The sequence below is a fragment of the Electrophorus electricus genome, chromosome 7 (assembly GCF_013358815.1).
Source record: "Electrophorus electricus isolate fEleEle1 chromosome 7, fEleEle1.pri, whole genome shotgun sequence".
Classification (NCBI taxonomy): domain Eukaryota; kingdom Metazoa; phylum Chordata; class Actinopteri; order Gymnotiformes; family Gymnotidae; genus Electrophorus; species Electrophorus electricus.
Window position 1 is genome coordinate 15,878,266 of NC_049541.1, and position 15,658 is coordinate 15,893,923.

The 15,658-nt window shown below is 41.3% G+C and overlaps 2 protein-coding genes across 2 annotated transcripts; both read left to right on the plus strand.

Annotated features, from left to right (window-relative positions):
* The first annotated feature begins 18 nt into the window (after positions 1 to 18).
* helb (helicase (DNA) B) lies at positions 19 to 8,300 on the plus strand. Its single transcript, XM_027002168.2, has 13 exons — positions 19 to 228; positions 791 to 1,162; positions 1,647 to 1,885; positions 2,012 to 2,863; positions 2,991 to 3,168; positions 3,435 to 3,576; positions 3,670 to 3,836; positions 5,129 to 5,216; positions 5,498 to 5,557; positions 5,792 to 5,942; positions 6,183 to 6,347; positions 6,540 to 7,040; positions 7,193 to 8,300. The coding sequence occupies exons 1-13, from the start codon at positions 24 to 26 to the stop codon at positions 7,313 to 7,315; spliced, it is 3,243 nt and encodes a 1,080-aa protein (XP_026857969.2). The 5' UTR covers positions 19 to 23; the 3' UTR covers positions 7,316 to 8,300.
* A 306-nt stretch (positions 8,301 to 8,606) lies between these two features.
* Positions 8,607 to 14,589, plus strand: dera (deoxyribose-phosphate aldolase (putative)). Its single transcript, XM_027002236.2, has 9 exons — positions 8,607 to 8,753; positions 9,044 to 9,141; positions 9,226 to 9,373; positions 10,319 to 10,414; positions 10,535 to 10,669; positions 10,846 to 10,974; positions 12,944 to 13,056; positions 13,223 to 13,372; positions 14,183 to 14,589. Exons 1-9 carry the CDS (start codon positions 8,723 to 8,725, stop codon positions 14,237 to 14,239), a joined length of 957 nt encoding a protein of 318 aa, XP_026858037.2. The 5' UTR covers positions 8,607 to 8,722; the 3' UTR covers positions 14,240 to 14,589.
* Positions 14,590 to 15,658: the final 1,069 nt, after the last annotated feature.

A 15,658-nucleotide genomic window follows, 5' to 3' on the forward strand; every position in this document is an offset into this window, starting at 1 on the left:
CCGAAAGTGAAGGTTAAGGCAACATGGAGTTTCGAGATGACTTGTTACATTTTGTAGGTTACATTTTGCCAGACAAGGAAGATGACAATGCGAGAAACGCAGCTGAAGATGCTGAAATCGACGACGAAGAGGCAGAGAAACAACCAGAGTTTTTGGACTTGAGTGAAATGAATTCTGTGTTTTCTGGGGGATACATTTTTCAGTCGTCGCTACCTGCGACAACAGAAGGTTGCTATCTAGCGTTAGCTAATTTGCTTCACTTACATGACTAGATCACTGGACAAGCTTTGGTGAAAAATTAGGTTTTGTTAGTTAAAAATATTAATGTTGAACATTGGTGACTCATTCGAATTTTCAGCGGGACTACGGAAGTAACGTTAGTCTTTAATGTTTTAGTTTCTGACAGCTGTTAAAGAAAAAAAAAGAAGCTTGATAAGCTATTACTAACATGGTAGAAATGGGATTTAGCAAGCAACTTATTCTAAACAATATGCCGTCCCAAGATAACTCGCATGTTAGTTAGACGAACAAAGAGCTGAACTGAGACACGTTCATCGAATATGCAAATAATTGCCCAGCTTTTGTCCGCAAGAATACCAACAAAAATTAGTAACACACCAGAAAGCAGATTTACGTTTTGTGCATTTTTAATCTTTTTTTTTGGTCTGAGGCCTGAGACCTTGGTAGTTAATTTGAATTAAGTTGCTTTAGAGTGTGATCATACCTGAAAGCATTTGTTCTGTTTTATCAAAAGGTTATTGTTTGTCTTTGTGCATGGCTTCATTTGCAGTGAACTTCATGGTCTGCAGGGCATCTGCATCTGCCCCTGAACAGTGCAGGATTCGTGGCTGCTTTGCCCTCAAGGATCCGTGGTGGCAGATCTCCTGCATTGCCAAAAAAATTGGAAGCAAATTTAGGTTAAAAGGGAACCCTTCCTACAGCTTAAGAACAGATGTAAAAGAAGAAGGGCGGGCTATTGTGTCTCTGTTTCTGACTGCTTGTGGTGTTCATTCTGACTCTGTCACTGAATTCATGAAGTGGTTGCCAGAGAGCATACATGTGGACCCCATAAACGTGCAAGACATTCTGAATGATTTTGGGAAGGATAAAGAAGACAACAGAAAAGTAGCTGAAAACATTAGGACTGTTGTATTTAAATCAGGTACAGTAGTAATTTGCTGAAATATTTATTTTTCTAGCCATAATTATTTCATGATCAGGTGTACTAAAGTCAATTTTAATTGTGTGGAAATATTTATTGAGTAATTATTCATTGTGTATTAGTTATGAATGTATTGTACCATGGAAATAGGTGATGCCTCCTAACTCTGAGCTAGAAAACACTTGTTGTATTCAGTGACTTTTGAGATATCCCCACAGCTATCTCCACCTTATGAATTCAGTGCATCTTTACACATTACACACACACACACACTTGTAATCATCAGAATGAGATTTCATGGGATCTGTTACACATGTTTTTTAATGGATGGTTAAATGATAATAAATGAATTTGTGTTAGATATTGTGATAGATATATGTAGAAGCAGACACAGTAAAAGCCCAATGCAAATATAATTTATGCCTTTGTGTAAATAATTAGTATCCTAAAGCCACATTCTTTTTAATCTTGTGTTGTCAATTAGATGCAGGTTTTCACGTGAGAGCTGCCAGCATGTATCCTCTTGTTATGAAGTATTTGCCAACATTGCTACCAGGGCAGTTTTTGGATCTGCTAAATAAAGGAAAAGAAGAAGATGAACAGAAGAAGCAACAGGATACAGCTATCTCTGATACTGCTGTGCAGGATAAAAGGAAAATGGCCATATTAGCTAGACTGGAGGAACTCCTTAAGACGGATGTATGGAAGTTAGGCTTTAACTATGTGAGTGAGAGTGTCTTGGGAAACTTGTCACAGAATTAATTTAATATTTTTCATACACTTGAAATCTTGCTACATTTGATTTTTATTTGAGTTTACTTTTAAACATTTAACTTTTGTCATCCACAGATCATGCATAAGGAGTTACATTTAGTCAGGTGTGAGGCTAAACTTGGGGCCTTTAAGGATTGTGGGATATTCCAAAAACTTTCTCCTCAACAACAAAAACTTCTGCTGCTGTACGAGGATTTGAAGACCTATTGTAGAGAGTTTGGGCATACCTATATTGATCGGGAGCATCTGGAAATGAGGATGAGGAATAAGATGCGTGAAGAGAGTACGTGGGAAACGGTAGACTTCCTCCGGAGGCAGGGTGTGTTAATAGTGGAGAAGCAGAAGGTTGCCCTGCAGAACCTCTATATGTATGAGGTGGGAATTGCACAGTGTCTCAACATCCTGATGAAGCAGGAACCCTGGAGGATTGAGCTGGATGTGCGGGAGGTCCTCCACTCCATGCAGCACCACAGAGCGAGAGATAGAGTTGAAGCTGAGGCTGATGTGGGGCTGTCTGCTTCAGTGCAATGTGGAGAAGAGCACAAAGCCACTCCAGGCAGCAAGCTTATACCGACGACAAGCTCCTCCACAAACTGGAGTGACCCTGTTGATGAGGATCTGGACCCCACACTTGTAGTGCTAGACCCTGACCAGGTTCAAGCAGCAGAGATGATGTGTTCCAATCCTGTGACTGTGATCAGTGGGAAGGGAGGCTGTGGGAAGACCGCTGTGGTCAGCTCTGTCTTTAAAGCCGCCATGGAGCAGCTGAAGAAAAAGAAAGAGAATGGGGAGAGTGAGGTTCCCTCTGGGATGAGTGAGGATCCCTCTGGGGAGAATGCGGTAGAGGTCCTCCTCACTGCTCCTACAGGTAGAGCTGCATCTCTGCTGTCCAAGAGAACCAGCTTTACTGCTTACACCATGCATCAGGTTTGTGGACTTTTTTTTTTTTTTTTTGTATTTGTTTATTTATTTGTAGATGCATTTGTTTAAGTGTGGGGTTTCCAACATTTAATTGCATATACAATACTTTGACAGCCTTTTGCTCCTCTTTTAGGTCTTGTGGAATTTCAGGAATACACAAAAGAATGAAATTGGGGAGCCATTGAACTGGAAGTTTGCTAATGTATGTGTGCTGGTGGTGGATGAGGGCAGTCTGGTGTGTGTACAGATCCTTGAATCCATCCTTACAATGCTTACTAGACATGCACGGCTGCAGAAATTCATCATCCTGGGTAAAGTCACAATACCTGTATCAGTAGAAGCTCTCTTGGCAATTAACAGAATGAGAGAAATTAAATTTTGTGTATTTGTTCATGTGTTAGTGTAGCAGTGTAACCATTCATGTGTAACCATTCATGTGAAACACATCCGCAAACTAATGAACATAAGAATTTTGTGAATCATGTGGGCAAACATGTATATTAGACAAGTTAAACATTTAAAAGTGTGTGCGTGTATGTGTCTGTGTTTACATGTATGTGTTTATTTATTTGTAAAGGAGATGTAAGGCAGTTGCCCAGCATTGCCCCAGGGAATGTTTTGAATGATCTCTTCAGCAGTCTCATGGGAATCAAATGGGCTATTGAAATGCGTACTAATCACCGTGCTGAGTCAGAGCTTATCGTCAACAATGCTGGATTGTAATCAACCTCCACACACACACACACACACACACAATATATATATATATATATATATATCTTGGAGCAGTAACTCTCTTTCTGATCTCTCAGAATTGCAGATATGGGCGAAAAGAAAAGAATTGCAGATATGGGAGAAAAGAAAAGGATTTGTCACCTAAATTTTGATGCAGTTGTGGACCTGAGTGAGACTGTCACTATGCCATCACCAAACAAGAAGTTCATTCTCATTCTTCTTCCAAGAGTCAGAAAAGATGATGGTAAATACAATGATCTACTGGCCTCTCAATTGTAAAAATAAAATACTGTTAAACTACAGAACATTTAAAGGATTCATACAAATACTGTAAACCTTTTAAGCAATCCTGTTTTTTTTGTTTTGAGTAACCACACAGGAGAAGTGTGATGCAACAGTGTCTCCTGTTTTATTTAAAAAATAATTTAGTTGTTTCCATTTTAATAGGTCCTTTATGAGATACACATCTCAGTAATTAGACTAATAGTTAATTCACACAACAAATATATTTATGTAAAAAAAGAAAGAATTCTAGCCTGTTCCACAAACTCCTTATACAGTATTTCTTAACTAGATGACCGAGGTATGTTCTGATTGTAATATTGAAAGTTATTGAAAGCTACAATAAACTAAAACCCTGTAACTGCTCTAATGTTTGTAAAACATGCAGAGACTACACCCCATCATGAGAAGACCTATCCGTGATCAAATGGGTCACATCATTGTACCTTGCCAACGACCTGTCAAACCAATGATACCCTGAACAGCAAAACCAAAGACTCCATCAGAGAAAACATTGTCATTGTTACTCTTTCCTTCCCAGTTCAACATGGGAATACCAACTAGTGTGAGGTTAAAAGAACTGGACAGCGGAATACAAAGCAGATTCCTTTGGGACTTGGCTGACTAAAAAAACATTTTTATTCAGTGGTAACACCATTTGGATGATAGTGAAAAAAATATTGTGCTGATTGTTTTATATCTGTCTATGGATCAGTTATATCTGTAGAAAACGCAAACCCTTATGGATGCTTTAAAGCAATGGACAATCAAGCATTCACACAACTCTTTGAACACTGGATCGATGTCTACCGCAAGTGTGATTTTATGCTAGCAAGCTTTGGTAAATCTGGACAACAGTCTCTTGGGTTTTACACCTTCAGCACGGAAAATAGCAAATCACCCTATTTTCAAGTTGCAATAAGCTGTGTATCTATCTGATGCCATCAGTGTATTAGTCACACATGTTGGTAATGGACTACAACTAGTCGATTCAGTATTATAGGTTTAGGTTATCATCTGCTGATACTGAGGTAGTAGCAGTACTATCGTTCAAATTCAAATTCAAATTCAAAATTTATTTATACAGTGCTTTTTAGAACAGATGTTGTCACAAACAGCTTTACAAATGTCCAAGTCCAAGCCCCCAGTAAGCAAGCTAAGGGCGACAGTGGCAAGGAAAAACTGAATCACCAATAAGTAAATTCTCTGAAAGATTTGTGATTATATTGAACTAACATTGTAATGTTACTTTAGATCTACAGACTGCTATAAAGCTACTGCTAGAAGGCCCAGCCCCTGGCCTAGAAGATGATAGGACTTCACAGTTTGTTGCCTTCAAGAGGTAAAATGACATTCAGTAATGTCACACAGTTCTAAGTAGTTCAAAGTGTCATCTCATCACTCAAGATTCTTAATCGAAAATCTTACAGAAGCCTAGGCCTACTCTTAATTTGTGTGTAGAATTTTTTCCCCACATATCTAAAGTGATAAAAAGACAGATAGGCTTTAAAGTTAATCCCAACCTTGTTCATCCCAACCTTGTTCTCTCCTTTATTAAACTTATATTAGCTGTTAAACGATTTGCTAACCTGCAATTGAGTTCTTATTTGTTCTTATTAACAGGGATGAATGTGCTTTGATCAATGAACTTTGCTGCAAGCATTACTCCCAACATTGTATAAAGTAAGTGAGTGCTTTAATCATATGTTATTGATATATGTTCACCCTTTAATTTTAGCTCATCTATGTTTTTATAAAACAGTGTATCTCTATTTTGATATGTAACGTGCATTATTTCAAGATTCTTAAAAAACGGTTCCCAACAGATATGCTTTTTGTAACATTATACCATTACTTTTATTAAAATGTATTTTTCTTATTTATTTTTCCTATTCATCTTTCATTTTCACACTTCAGAACTCACAAGTATAAAACAGACTTTCAGATTGGCGATAAAGTTTGCTGCACAAGGAATGGCTATGTGACCCATAAAGACAAAGACAATGTGGAGGAGCAGAAGGAGGACAAAGAGAGACTGTGCAATGGAGAGATTTTCTTTATTACACATGTATGAGTTTTTAGTTCTTTTTTGTACTTTTGCAGTTCCTTTTTGTTTTTGTTTGCAGTTTATTTTTTATATATCTTCAATACAAAGTATTGAATACAAAGGCAGTTGAATGGTCTTCATTGGTAGCAGCATAATGTTCTGCAGCAACATTCCTACCTGTTAATAAGTACAAATGTGGGTTTAGATCTGTAACACAGCATTTGCTGACCATGGAATGGTTTGTGTGATTGTTCTTGGCAGGATTTGACTGTGCAAGAGGGGGGTATGAGAGGCAGGACGAGGCGGGAACTGACCCTAGACAGTCAAGAGAGCGCAGGCTGCAGAAAGCTCACTGTTGACTTTGGAGAGCTGAACAGAGAGTGCAAACCTCAGCACGCCTGGGCTCGAACCATCCACACCTTTCAGGTTGTCTGTGTACAGAGCTCTTTCACACACTCAATATCCCATGCTTCATGCAGTAGTACATATATAACATACACAAGAAAAACAAAAACATTTGTGGACATATGGTCTTCCCTGTACTACTTATGTTCATGGCAAGTATGGAAAGGCAGCGAGCACAATTCTTAAAGCTGTCATGGTTTTCCCTCCTGTCAGGGCTCAGAAGCCGACACTGTCGTGTACGTTGTTGGGGACAGTAAGCGTCAAACATGGAAGCACGTGTACACCGCTGTCACACGGGGCCAGAAGCGAGTGTACGTAATAGCGAAGCAGCGCAGTCTAGAGGACGCTATCAAAGGAAAAGTCATCAAACGGTGCACACGACTAGCAGGCCTCGTCACAGAGATGGTTGCCAGACATGGGCCAGCAAGGGGGGATGGGACCACCCAGGCCAGCCAGGCTCAGGTACAGAGTCCAAAACAATCGTCGAGCTTTGGGTCTTTCCTGAACCCAGAACCGACTACTGGTCCGTCCCAGGCTTTCTCTAGCATGATGAGTCAGTATGCAAAAAGCCCTGTTAGGGAAAGAGCTGGACAGAGCTTGACCAGTCCTGGTAGTGGGTTTGCTGCAGGCATCCCATCTCAGTTAGGAAGCCCAATTGCCTACAAGCGACAGAGCAACACTGACAACTGCACTACACCAACCAAAAGCCTAAAGGTAAGAACAAGTTCAAATTTCTCCTATTAAAAGAGCAATAATTACATCAAAATGCAGTATGGTGCCAGTGCCCAGTAGTGTTAGTTTTGGTGTTGCATTGGCTCAATACAATTGAGTAGCAGCAGTGTAATAGCATAATGCTGTTCTTGCAGACCACTGCAACAGCCTCACCCCTGAGCTGCACAAGACTGGGACTGCTGTCTCAGAATGGCCTCAACCAGCCCAAACAACAATTCCCAGAAGACCCTCAGTCCTGCCAGGACCAGGCACTGTAGAAGCCAACATCAATAGCAACCTGCAAATGTTTTTACTCACAGCATTATACCAAAGGAGACTGTGGGACAGTTTGCACACTCAGATGGGTTGATTTCGAACCGGATATACATGAAATAAAAGTATGTTTTATTGGTTTGACGTAATGACAAAAATTGCACTAAACGTCTGATTGTCAAGGTGATTTGAAGCATTAGTTGATATTGCTTTTTGCTTTAATTTTTTTTTGCCTTCAGAAATATCTAGCTGTCTGCTAAGAGGGCATATTTCTGTTTTCTTATTGTTGCATATATTCTTTTAAGAGAGACCATGGAATTTTCATGATTATTTTTACCTTTCACCTATACCACATCAAAAAGTTTAAAGCCAGCATAAGTTGCAAGGCTTTGAGAAGTTTGAAGCTGGTCAAATACCGTACAGAATTGTTGAGTAAATGTTGGAGTTATAAAGACATACATCACTGTCATAGTGACTTCAAGATGGGAAAGCACAAATCTTATTGTTAAAGTTCTTGAACTGTTAAGTGAGTATCCAGTGTTCATTTGCCTGGATACACTAGACTACAACAAATCAAGATTTATTTTTTGTTGTGGGTGATTTAAAAAAAAAAAAAAAAGTCATATGAATTTGTTTTACATTCATTTGCAACAGCCAATCAGTGCAAAAACAATAATGCAGTGCACATAATGATTTGCAAGACTGTGGTCTATATTTTATTGTCTGGTTTGCCGGTGTAGAAGCTCTACTCATAGCAACACAAAGCTTCATTAAAAAAGAGCTTCCCACAATGTTGGACTTTATATTTCATGTGTGCAGAAGACCAGAACCCAAGTTCATTCAATTTCTCAACATTTAATAATTTGTTTCTAATTCTAAGTGTAAATTCTTAGAAATCTGAAAGGTATTTTATTTGTAGAATTATTTTATGATTACATGTCTGCTACATGTAAACTGGAGCACAGTAATAAACTACATGTCATTCATTAACTTTTTTTAAAAATCCGTGCTTTATTAATTTATTAACGCATTATCACTATTGAAGACTTCTATTTCACTGCGCCATATTTCAAAGTAATAAAGTAATAGCTTGCTTTGTACTCACTATTTTTTAGACGCGTGTAAGGGATAACTCTTAAAACCACGCACACAGACGAATACTTTAAATTACTTTAAGTGACCCTTAACGCTCATTACGGACCGTTTAGCTCTGCATGATAAATACAAGCGACACCACCAAGCATGTGACTTACGCCCGTGCAGACCTTTGACGTGATAGGATAGAAGGCGGTGACGTCCGCCTAGCAGGAAGTAGATTTGCGTGAGTTTGTTAATGCGCAGGCACGTTTCATAATAAACTTGACTGGGCTTGCTTTTTGTATATATATTTATATTATACTATACACATCACAATGTCCGTTAAAAACCCGGGAATAGATCTGGGTAAGTTTTAATCACGCTCTAGCCTAACTTCTTTGCCGAACTTAGCCTGCATTAGCTAGCTCATGTCAGCTCGTAACTCGACTACATGGAGTGAGCTAGAGGGAATCTTATCAGGCTAGTGGTAATGTCGAAACGGGGTTTTTCTAAACAACCTAGTACATCAATGCTACAGTAATTGCTGAAGTAATTTAGTAATACAGTTTTTTATTTAGTAATAATAACTGTAGTAATAATTAAATTGGTGTCTTAGATATACGTTGTCCAGCAATATAGGCTTTTTTCCTTTTCAGATCTAGAGTGGGTGTCGAAGGCCAGAGTTAACACCCAGGCTGTGCTGAAAAGGGCCCAGCAGGTTCAGGGACGCAAGGTGGCCAAAAAGCAGTGGCAGGTGGGTTAAGGCTACATCTAAGCTCTACCACGTCGCTAGGGTTCCTCCAGAAAGCTCACGACTCGTAACGTTCCTCTTCTACAGGCAGCTTGGCTCCTGAAGGCTGTAACGTGCATCGACCTGACGACCCTCTCTGGCGACGACACACCGTCAAATGTCCACCGACTGTGCATGAAAGCCAGTCAGCCTGTCCGCCGAGACCTGCTGAAGAACATGGACATGCACGACAAAGGTCCCTCACCGCTGTGTTCAGAAGACATTCCAGCACAGGGAGCTTGTATAATAAACAGATCAATCCCAGCATGAGTGCTAATGGAATAACTGGATCAGGGTCTAGTAGAATTAAGAACAGTTTGATTTGGAGCACAAAGCAGATGTGATGTAAGAAGACTTATATAATGGGGTTATAATTATGCCTGGAGATTGCTGATATAAACAGTATAAAACTTAAAATAAAAACACACGAGTCCTAAAACTGAAGGTCCATAAAACAGTTCTTGAATTTCCTTTCATGTATGGGCCAAGATGTTTCTCGCTGTATTATTGCAAAATAAGCTTACTCATATTCCCTTACATGTGCAACCATACTATTGCTCAGAAGAGGGAGACAAATTTCTTTGTATAAATGTCACATACTAGCAGCTAATGTATATAATTACTATATGCGGTCACTGGCCTCTTCATTAGGTACACCTACCTAATACCTGCGTTCCTGGGTACATTTTTAAAATTTGTATAGATGTCCTGTCTGTCATTGGTCAGATCATGACCACGAAATCAGGATTGACTGTACTTTACTTGGCTGGCAGAACAGTTTCAACAGAGCGGTGGCAGTGATGTAGTAGTTGCTGATCAAGCACAGTAGTGTGGCAAAAGCTTTTACACACATCAGTGTTACTGGTGACTTATCTGCCCTCCAAAAACACCTGGTCAGCAGTGGTCTTTTACTAAGGAACAGACAACTGATGAAGCCTTAGAAAATACAAATTGTGCAGTTTGGGCTTGATTAAGTACATGAAGTGGCTTTGATTTGTGTTGGAACTAAACTACATGGTAGTAACTACCCACATCTGGGCAATAGTCTCTAACTGTGCCCATAGAAGATGAACCTACAGTGTAGATGGTTGTAATAAAGTTGCCAAGAGCTTTGCTTGACGTTACATGTGTATATTTACAGGCATCACCACTGCTGCAGTGTGCGTCTACCCGTCTCGTGTGGCTGACGCGGTGAAGTCTTTGAAAGCAGCCAACTCTAGTCTACCTGTGGCCTCTGGTGAGAGCATAGCACATATGACATCCTGAGAGTACACCTCCAACAAGGGTATGCCATAGTCTGCTATAGCAGCACCCAGCCACTCTGCCCTGACATCACACCTTCTGTATCTGGCTGCAGTGGCTACTGGATTCCCTGCTGGTCAGACTCCACTGAAGACTCGTCTGGACGAGGTCCGCATGGCTGTGCAGGATGGAGCCACCGAAATCGACATCGTCATTAACCGCACGCTGGCTCTCACTGGACAGTGGGCAGGTGTGCATTTTCCTGTGTGCAAATCAACCACATGATTTTGCATGACTAGCTGACTGGATGAAAGTCTCTCCTTGAATTTAAAGCGTGATTTCAGTTATTTAAACTTTTATTTGGAAAAACGTTCAAGGTGGACTTACTGAAGGCTTTCATCCCATTTCTTGCTCCCTGCTCTTCAGCGTTGTACGATGAAGTTCGGCAGTTTCGAGAGGTTTGTGGGGAGGCCCACATGAAAACCATCCTGGCAGTAGGAGAGCTGGGCACCTTCACCAATGTCTACAAAGCCAGTCTGGTGTCAATGATGGCGGGTAAAGTCTCAAATCCACACAACAGGTCCTACTGAGTCAACAGAAAGCTCTCAAACACTTCGCCCTGGACAGCTACAGTTGTGCACAGTTTAGAATTTTCCCCACTACACCCTAATATACTTTATGAAAAGCCTCATGCTTGGTTGATCATTTGAATTAGGTGTGCTAAAGCATATGCTAGTGCAATGCTGTGCAGTTTGGGAGGCCAGTCTAGAGCAAAGATAACTTGATCCATGAAAGGCTGCAGTGAGCCTCTCAGGCTGGTGCAGTGCCATCTGATTTTGTCCATTAGTGTATTCTAACACTGGAATCATAGATAGAACCAGTGCTGGTATGTCTGCAGTCCTCAGTGCCTGCCATGTGAGCACCAAAGACCTTACAGTAATGTAAGGACAACTTGATTCCATTCATCTGGGCATCTTAAATGCGAGCTGCCACGCCACCAGCTCTAACAGGTAAACATCAAAGGCTCTGTCAGCGTACACTATACAGCATGGTTCCGAGAGTCATCTTTGACCAGCGCATGTGCAGTGAGTTCCATTGCCCACTGCATGGTGCTGTTGCACAACTGTTGCTTCACCTTCCCTTCTTCCAGATGGCCAACCATACTGCCCAGCCCTTGCGCACGCACGCACACACACACACACACACACACACACACACACACACAAAGCGAACCAGTGACTGTATGCTTAAATAGCCATTGCGTGTTAAGCCGATTACTGTACCCAATTGTCAGCGGCTCTGATAGGGATCATTATTAAAATGCATTGCTTTTGTCGCCACGCTCACTCCTTAATCTCCCCTTGTTCCTATGAATTGCGTATGAGGTTTCTGAAATTGAATGATAATTTCGTCTATTAATCTGCAACGCTGAAGCTATTTTACCCACTCGCTCGCCGGCAGTGTACCCCTGCGCCGCCGCAAATGAATAGAGCTTCATTACTGTCGGCTGCGTTTAATAACCGTTATCTATTATGGTGTAATTAAGACTCCCCAGAACGAATCTCAAGGATTATGCCAGTCTGAGGGCGAAGGGGAGCGAGAGAGTGAAAGAGTGGTGAGAGCGAAGAGGTGGGGGGGTAGGGAGAGTGGAAAAACACATAGAACATCTTTAATGAACTGGAAAATGTTCATCTTGTCCTGTTCAGTAATGAACAGTCATTAGGCATACGGCAGGGCAGGACGGGGTTGTGGTGGGGGTGGGATGGGTGGGTGAGGGGATACTGGGAGTTCGAAAACCAGCCCACAGTTTGTGGTTCATCCATTAAAAACGTCATTTTATCTTCTATTTTTATCGGAACGCTGATAAACCATAATAGGCTGCAGAGGAGAGGAAGGGAGAAATGAGCGCTCTTATTGATGAGCGCACCCGCACCCTCTGCGTTCTGCCGACGGGAGCATCTGTTCTTGTCTGGCCCAGCGCGCTCTCAGGACTAATGTCCTGTCTGTGTGCGGAACCCGGCGGCCTCTGACGCGCCCAGACTGAAGCGCCTGCTAAAAATGTGCGTCTGGGCGTCAGGATTTTCTATTCCTGAAGCTCGATCGAGTCCTGCCCTCCACGACCGCCGAACATCTAGCTGCAGCAGAGGAGCTGTTTCATTGGTCTGCTTTTCTAACCAGAGAAACTTGAGCTCTGATCCTAAACAGAAAGCTTAGCCTTAATCTATGGAACTTCTTTATTAATGCAAAGTAAGCAGACTATAATGTGCTCATCAAAAGCAGTTAAGCATGCATGTGCAATAACGCAGTGTTCAGTTCTTGGGAATTCCATGCAGCTGAATTAAATTAACTTTATTGCTAATCGGTCGGTTTCATGGTCGACAAATTTGCCTGCACAATGCTTAAATGTAAACCCAGATAATCACTATATAATCAAGACATGATATATCATTTGTGTACAAAGCTTCATTGATAAGTTGCAGCAACGGAACACAAGCCTCACTCACGTCGTCTTGTTGACTCCCAGGATCTGACTTCATCAAAACTTCAACGGGCAAGGAGTCTGTCAATGCCACCTATCCTGTTGCCATAGTAATGGTGCGGGCCATCCGTGACTACTACTTGAGGACAGGCCACAAGGTACAGACTGAGCAAACAGCTGAACTACTTAAACCACTTCCTTCAAATCTCCAATACAACTAAAGAAGGATTCAGAACTCCAATTCCACTTCCTAGAGCAAAACCATCACCTATAAAATGCAATGCTGTTTGAGTGACATAACTGTGTGTGCGCGTGTGCACACAGGTCGGTTTTAAGCCTGCAGGTGGGATCCGAACAGCGCAGGAGGCCCTGGTGTGGCTGGTCCTGATGAAGGAGGAGCTGGGTGACGATTGGCTGACTCCTACTCTCTTCCGCCTGGGAGCCAGCAGCCTGCTCGCAGACATCGAGCGGCAGGTGTGTGTTTTGCCATGGCGCTGCTGCCTCACCACTCCATCCCAGCTCCTATCTAGAGTGACAATCAGTGGCCTTTACGGCTGAGAGTAGAGCCTGGGGTCGTTTGAGCTAGCAAGTGACTTTGGTGTGGCAGTGCACATCCAGACAGGAGGGAGGCACTCAATTTAGGTTAAGATTCCCAGTGCTTATCGAAGCCTTTACTGCTCTTTCCCCTGGCACTTAAGAACCCAGGAAAATTGGTTTGTTTTTAATACGTAGCTATTACCGTTATGAATGTGAAAAGAACTTTTAAGGAATCACACTGCTTAATATGGGAAAATGGCGTGCTCATGTGAACTTTTTACATAGGTCTTTAAAAAATACTTGCCTCATAAAAGCACTGTTTAGCACCCTTTCTGCTGAACTCATCAGTGCTGAGTATTCAGAAAGTTAGTTTGTTGCTGTAAAAGCCATTATATATGCTCCTGGAATAATTATAAATCCCTGTCCTTGAAATGCAACTGATACTATTACATAAAGTTTTAGAAATGCACTGAACCGAAAAGGACAACATAAATCTGGAAACTAAAATAAGTAAATAAAAATGTACCTTGGGAAGTATGCGAAGGAGCGGACAAAACCGATGAGCAATAATGATTTAGCCATTGAAAACTATTAAATGTAGATAATCCAGATAAAATGAGACAGAAAATGGTTAGCATGCACACATTCTTCATCTTCATTTTGGTTAGTTTAGTGAGCTTCACAGTAAAACCATAATGAACACAATTTTTTTTGTGTGTGTGTGCGTGTGATTTCTTTGTTTCACAGATCTACCACTACGTAACTGGATGCTATGCAGCCTATTATGAGTTGCCTATGGCCTGACTGCCAATGACCATTGAGATCCAGGATCTGTTCAAATCCACCAATTGGTCAACAGAGAAAAACCTCACAGCCTTCAGGGAACGTAATGTTACCAGATGCTGAATTTGTGACCAACCTCCTTCAGGGTGTACGACTGGCTACGTGTATAAACTGCCAACATGCAGCTAATTCATAAGTATCTACCTGCGAATGAACTTATAGTTCATCCATTTCATGCAGATGAAAATCAGTATAAATGAAAGTTGTAATTTAAAGTTTGCCCAAATACAGTAAAATGTCTGCCTCTTGCTTTATTAAGAAGAATCACCAAAATGTATTTAATAAAGGTTAAGGGGAAAACATAGATTGTATAATCTGTGTACCGTTAAATGGCCATATTGCTTACATGGTCAAAGATGACTGAAGTAAAAATGCATGACAAGATTAATTAGACAAAAAAATTACATTTTTTTCTGCTGTTGGTTCTAATTTCAGACATTTCAGACAAAGCAGCGGTGGTTAAATTTTCCCACTTAATAATTCACTGGAACCGGATCACTGTCGCCAATTACTTGTTCCAGCTTTTGGCCCTGGCCCCTTGCGTTGGCCTTCTCTAATTCAAGTGTCCAATGACAGCTGCTCTCCTTAAGCACCTCTTCATGCGCACTGGGGGTGGTGAGGTCGCCGTCAGAGGGATATATTATTTGACTTCAGTTGCACTAATTTCATTAGCTTGGCACGGAATGTGCGGAGTGTGTGCCGTGGATTAATTAAGATGGGTTAAGTGAGTTTAAATGATCAGATCGAGCCATGTGGCCATTTGGGCTTCATTTGAAGATGGAGGAACTTACCTTCTTCTGTTTCCTCCCTTTCTTTGTTAATTAAGAGATCTTGGGCCCCGCCCTTGCCTCAAACAGAGGATAAATGATGAGTGAATTAATTGTGGAATGGAGAATGAGCCAAGAGAAGGGTTGAACGGAGGTGAAAATGGCAAAATGGAAGCATACTCAGGCCAGTGTGACCCGGGAGACCGCAGGAATAATAAGGGCTGAATTCGCAGTGAAACGCTAATAGGTCCTGTTCGCAAGCTGCCATTAGCCTCTCGAAAGGCCATGAGGTGGTTTGTGCGAGCGTGGGCCGTCTACAGAAATGAATGTTATTAAACGCTAAAGATGGATAAATGACTGCCTAATGCTTTCACCCACAAATGTGGTTCTTACTTTGAGAAGTCCATTATGGGAAGGAGGTTTGTGCTGAATGGAATTTCAGCATGCTGGCATTGCAGTACCCCATTGAACAAAGATTTAATATGAATCATCCTTTCAGCATAAGCATTAGATCAGGAACAAGGGGACTGTCATCGGTGTATACACTACTCATGCTAGTTTCTTACAAACCAGATTAACATTTTACATGTTGATTAGTAATGTAGACCGAATG

Coding starts and splice junctions, on each gene's coding strand:
- helb (XM_027002168.2), top strand. CDS start 24: ATGGAGTTTCGAGATGACTTGTTACATTTTGTAGGTTACATTTTGCCA. Junction 2,864..2,990: donor CTGCTTACACCATGCATCAG/GTTTGTGGACTT, acceptor CTCCTCTTTTAG/GTCTTGTGGAATTTCAGGAA. Junction 3,837..5,128: donor AAGAGTCAGAAAAGATGATG/GTAAATACAATG, acceptor ATGTTACTTTAG/ATCTACAGACTGCTATAAAG.
- dera (XM_027002236.2), top strand. CDS start 8,723: ATGTCCGTTAAAAACCCGGGAATAGATCTGG. Junction 8,754..9,043: donor AAACCCGGGAATAGATCTGG/GTAAGTTTTAAT, acceptor TTTCCTTTTCAG/ATCTAGAGTGGGTGTCGAAG. Junction 10,670..10,845: donor TCTCACTGGACAGTGGGCAG/GTGTGCATTTTC, acceptor CCTGCTCTTCAG/CGTTGTACGATGAAGTTCGG.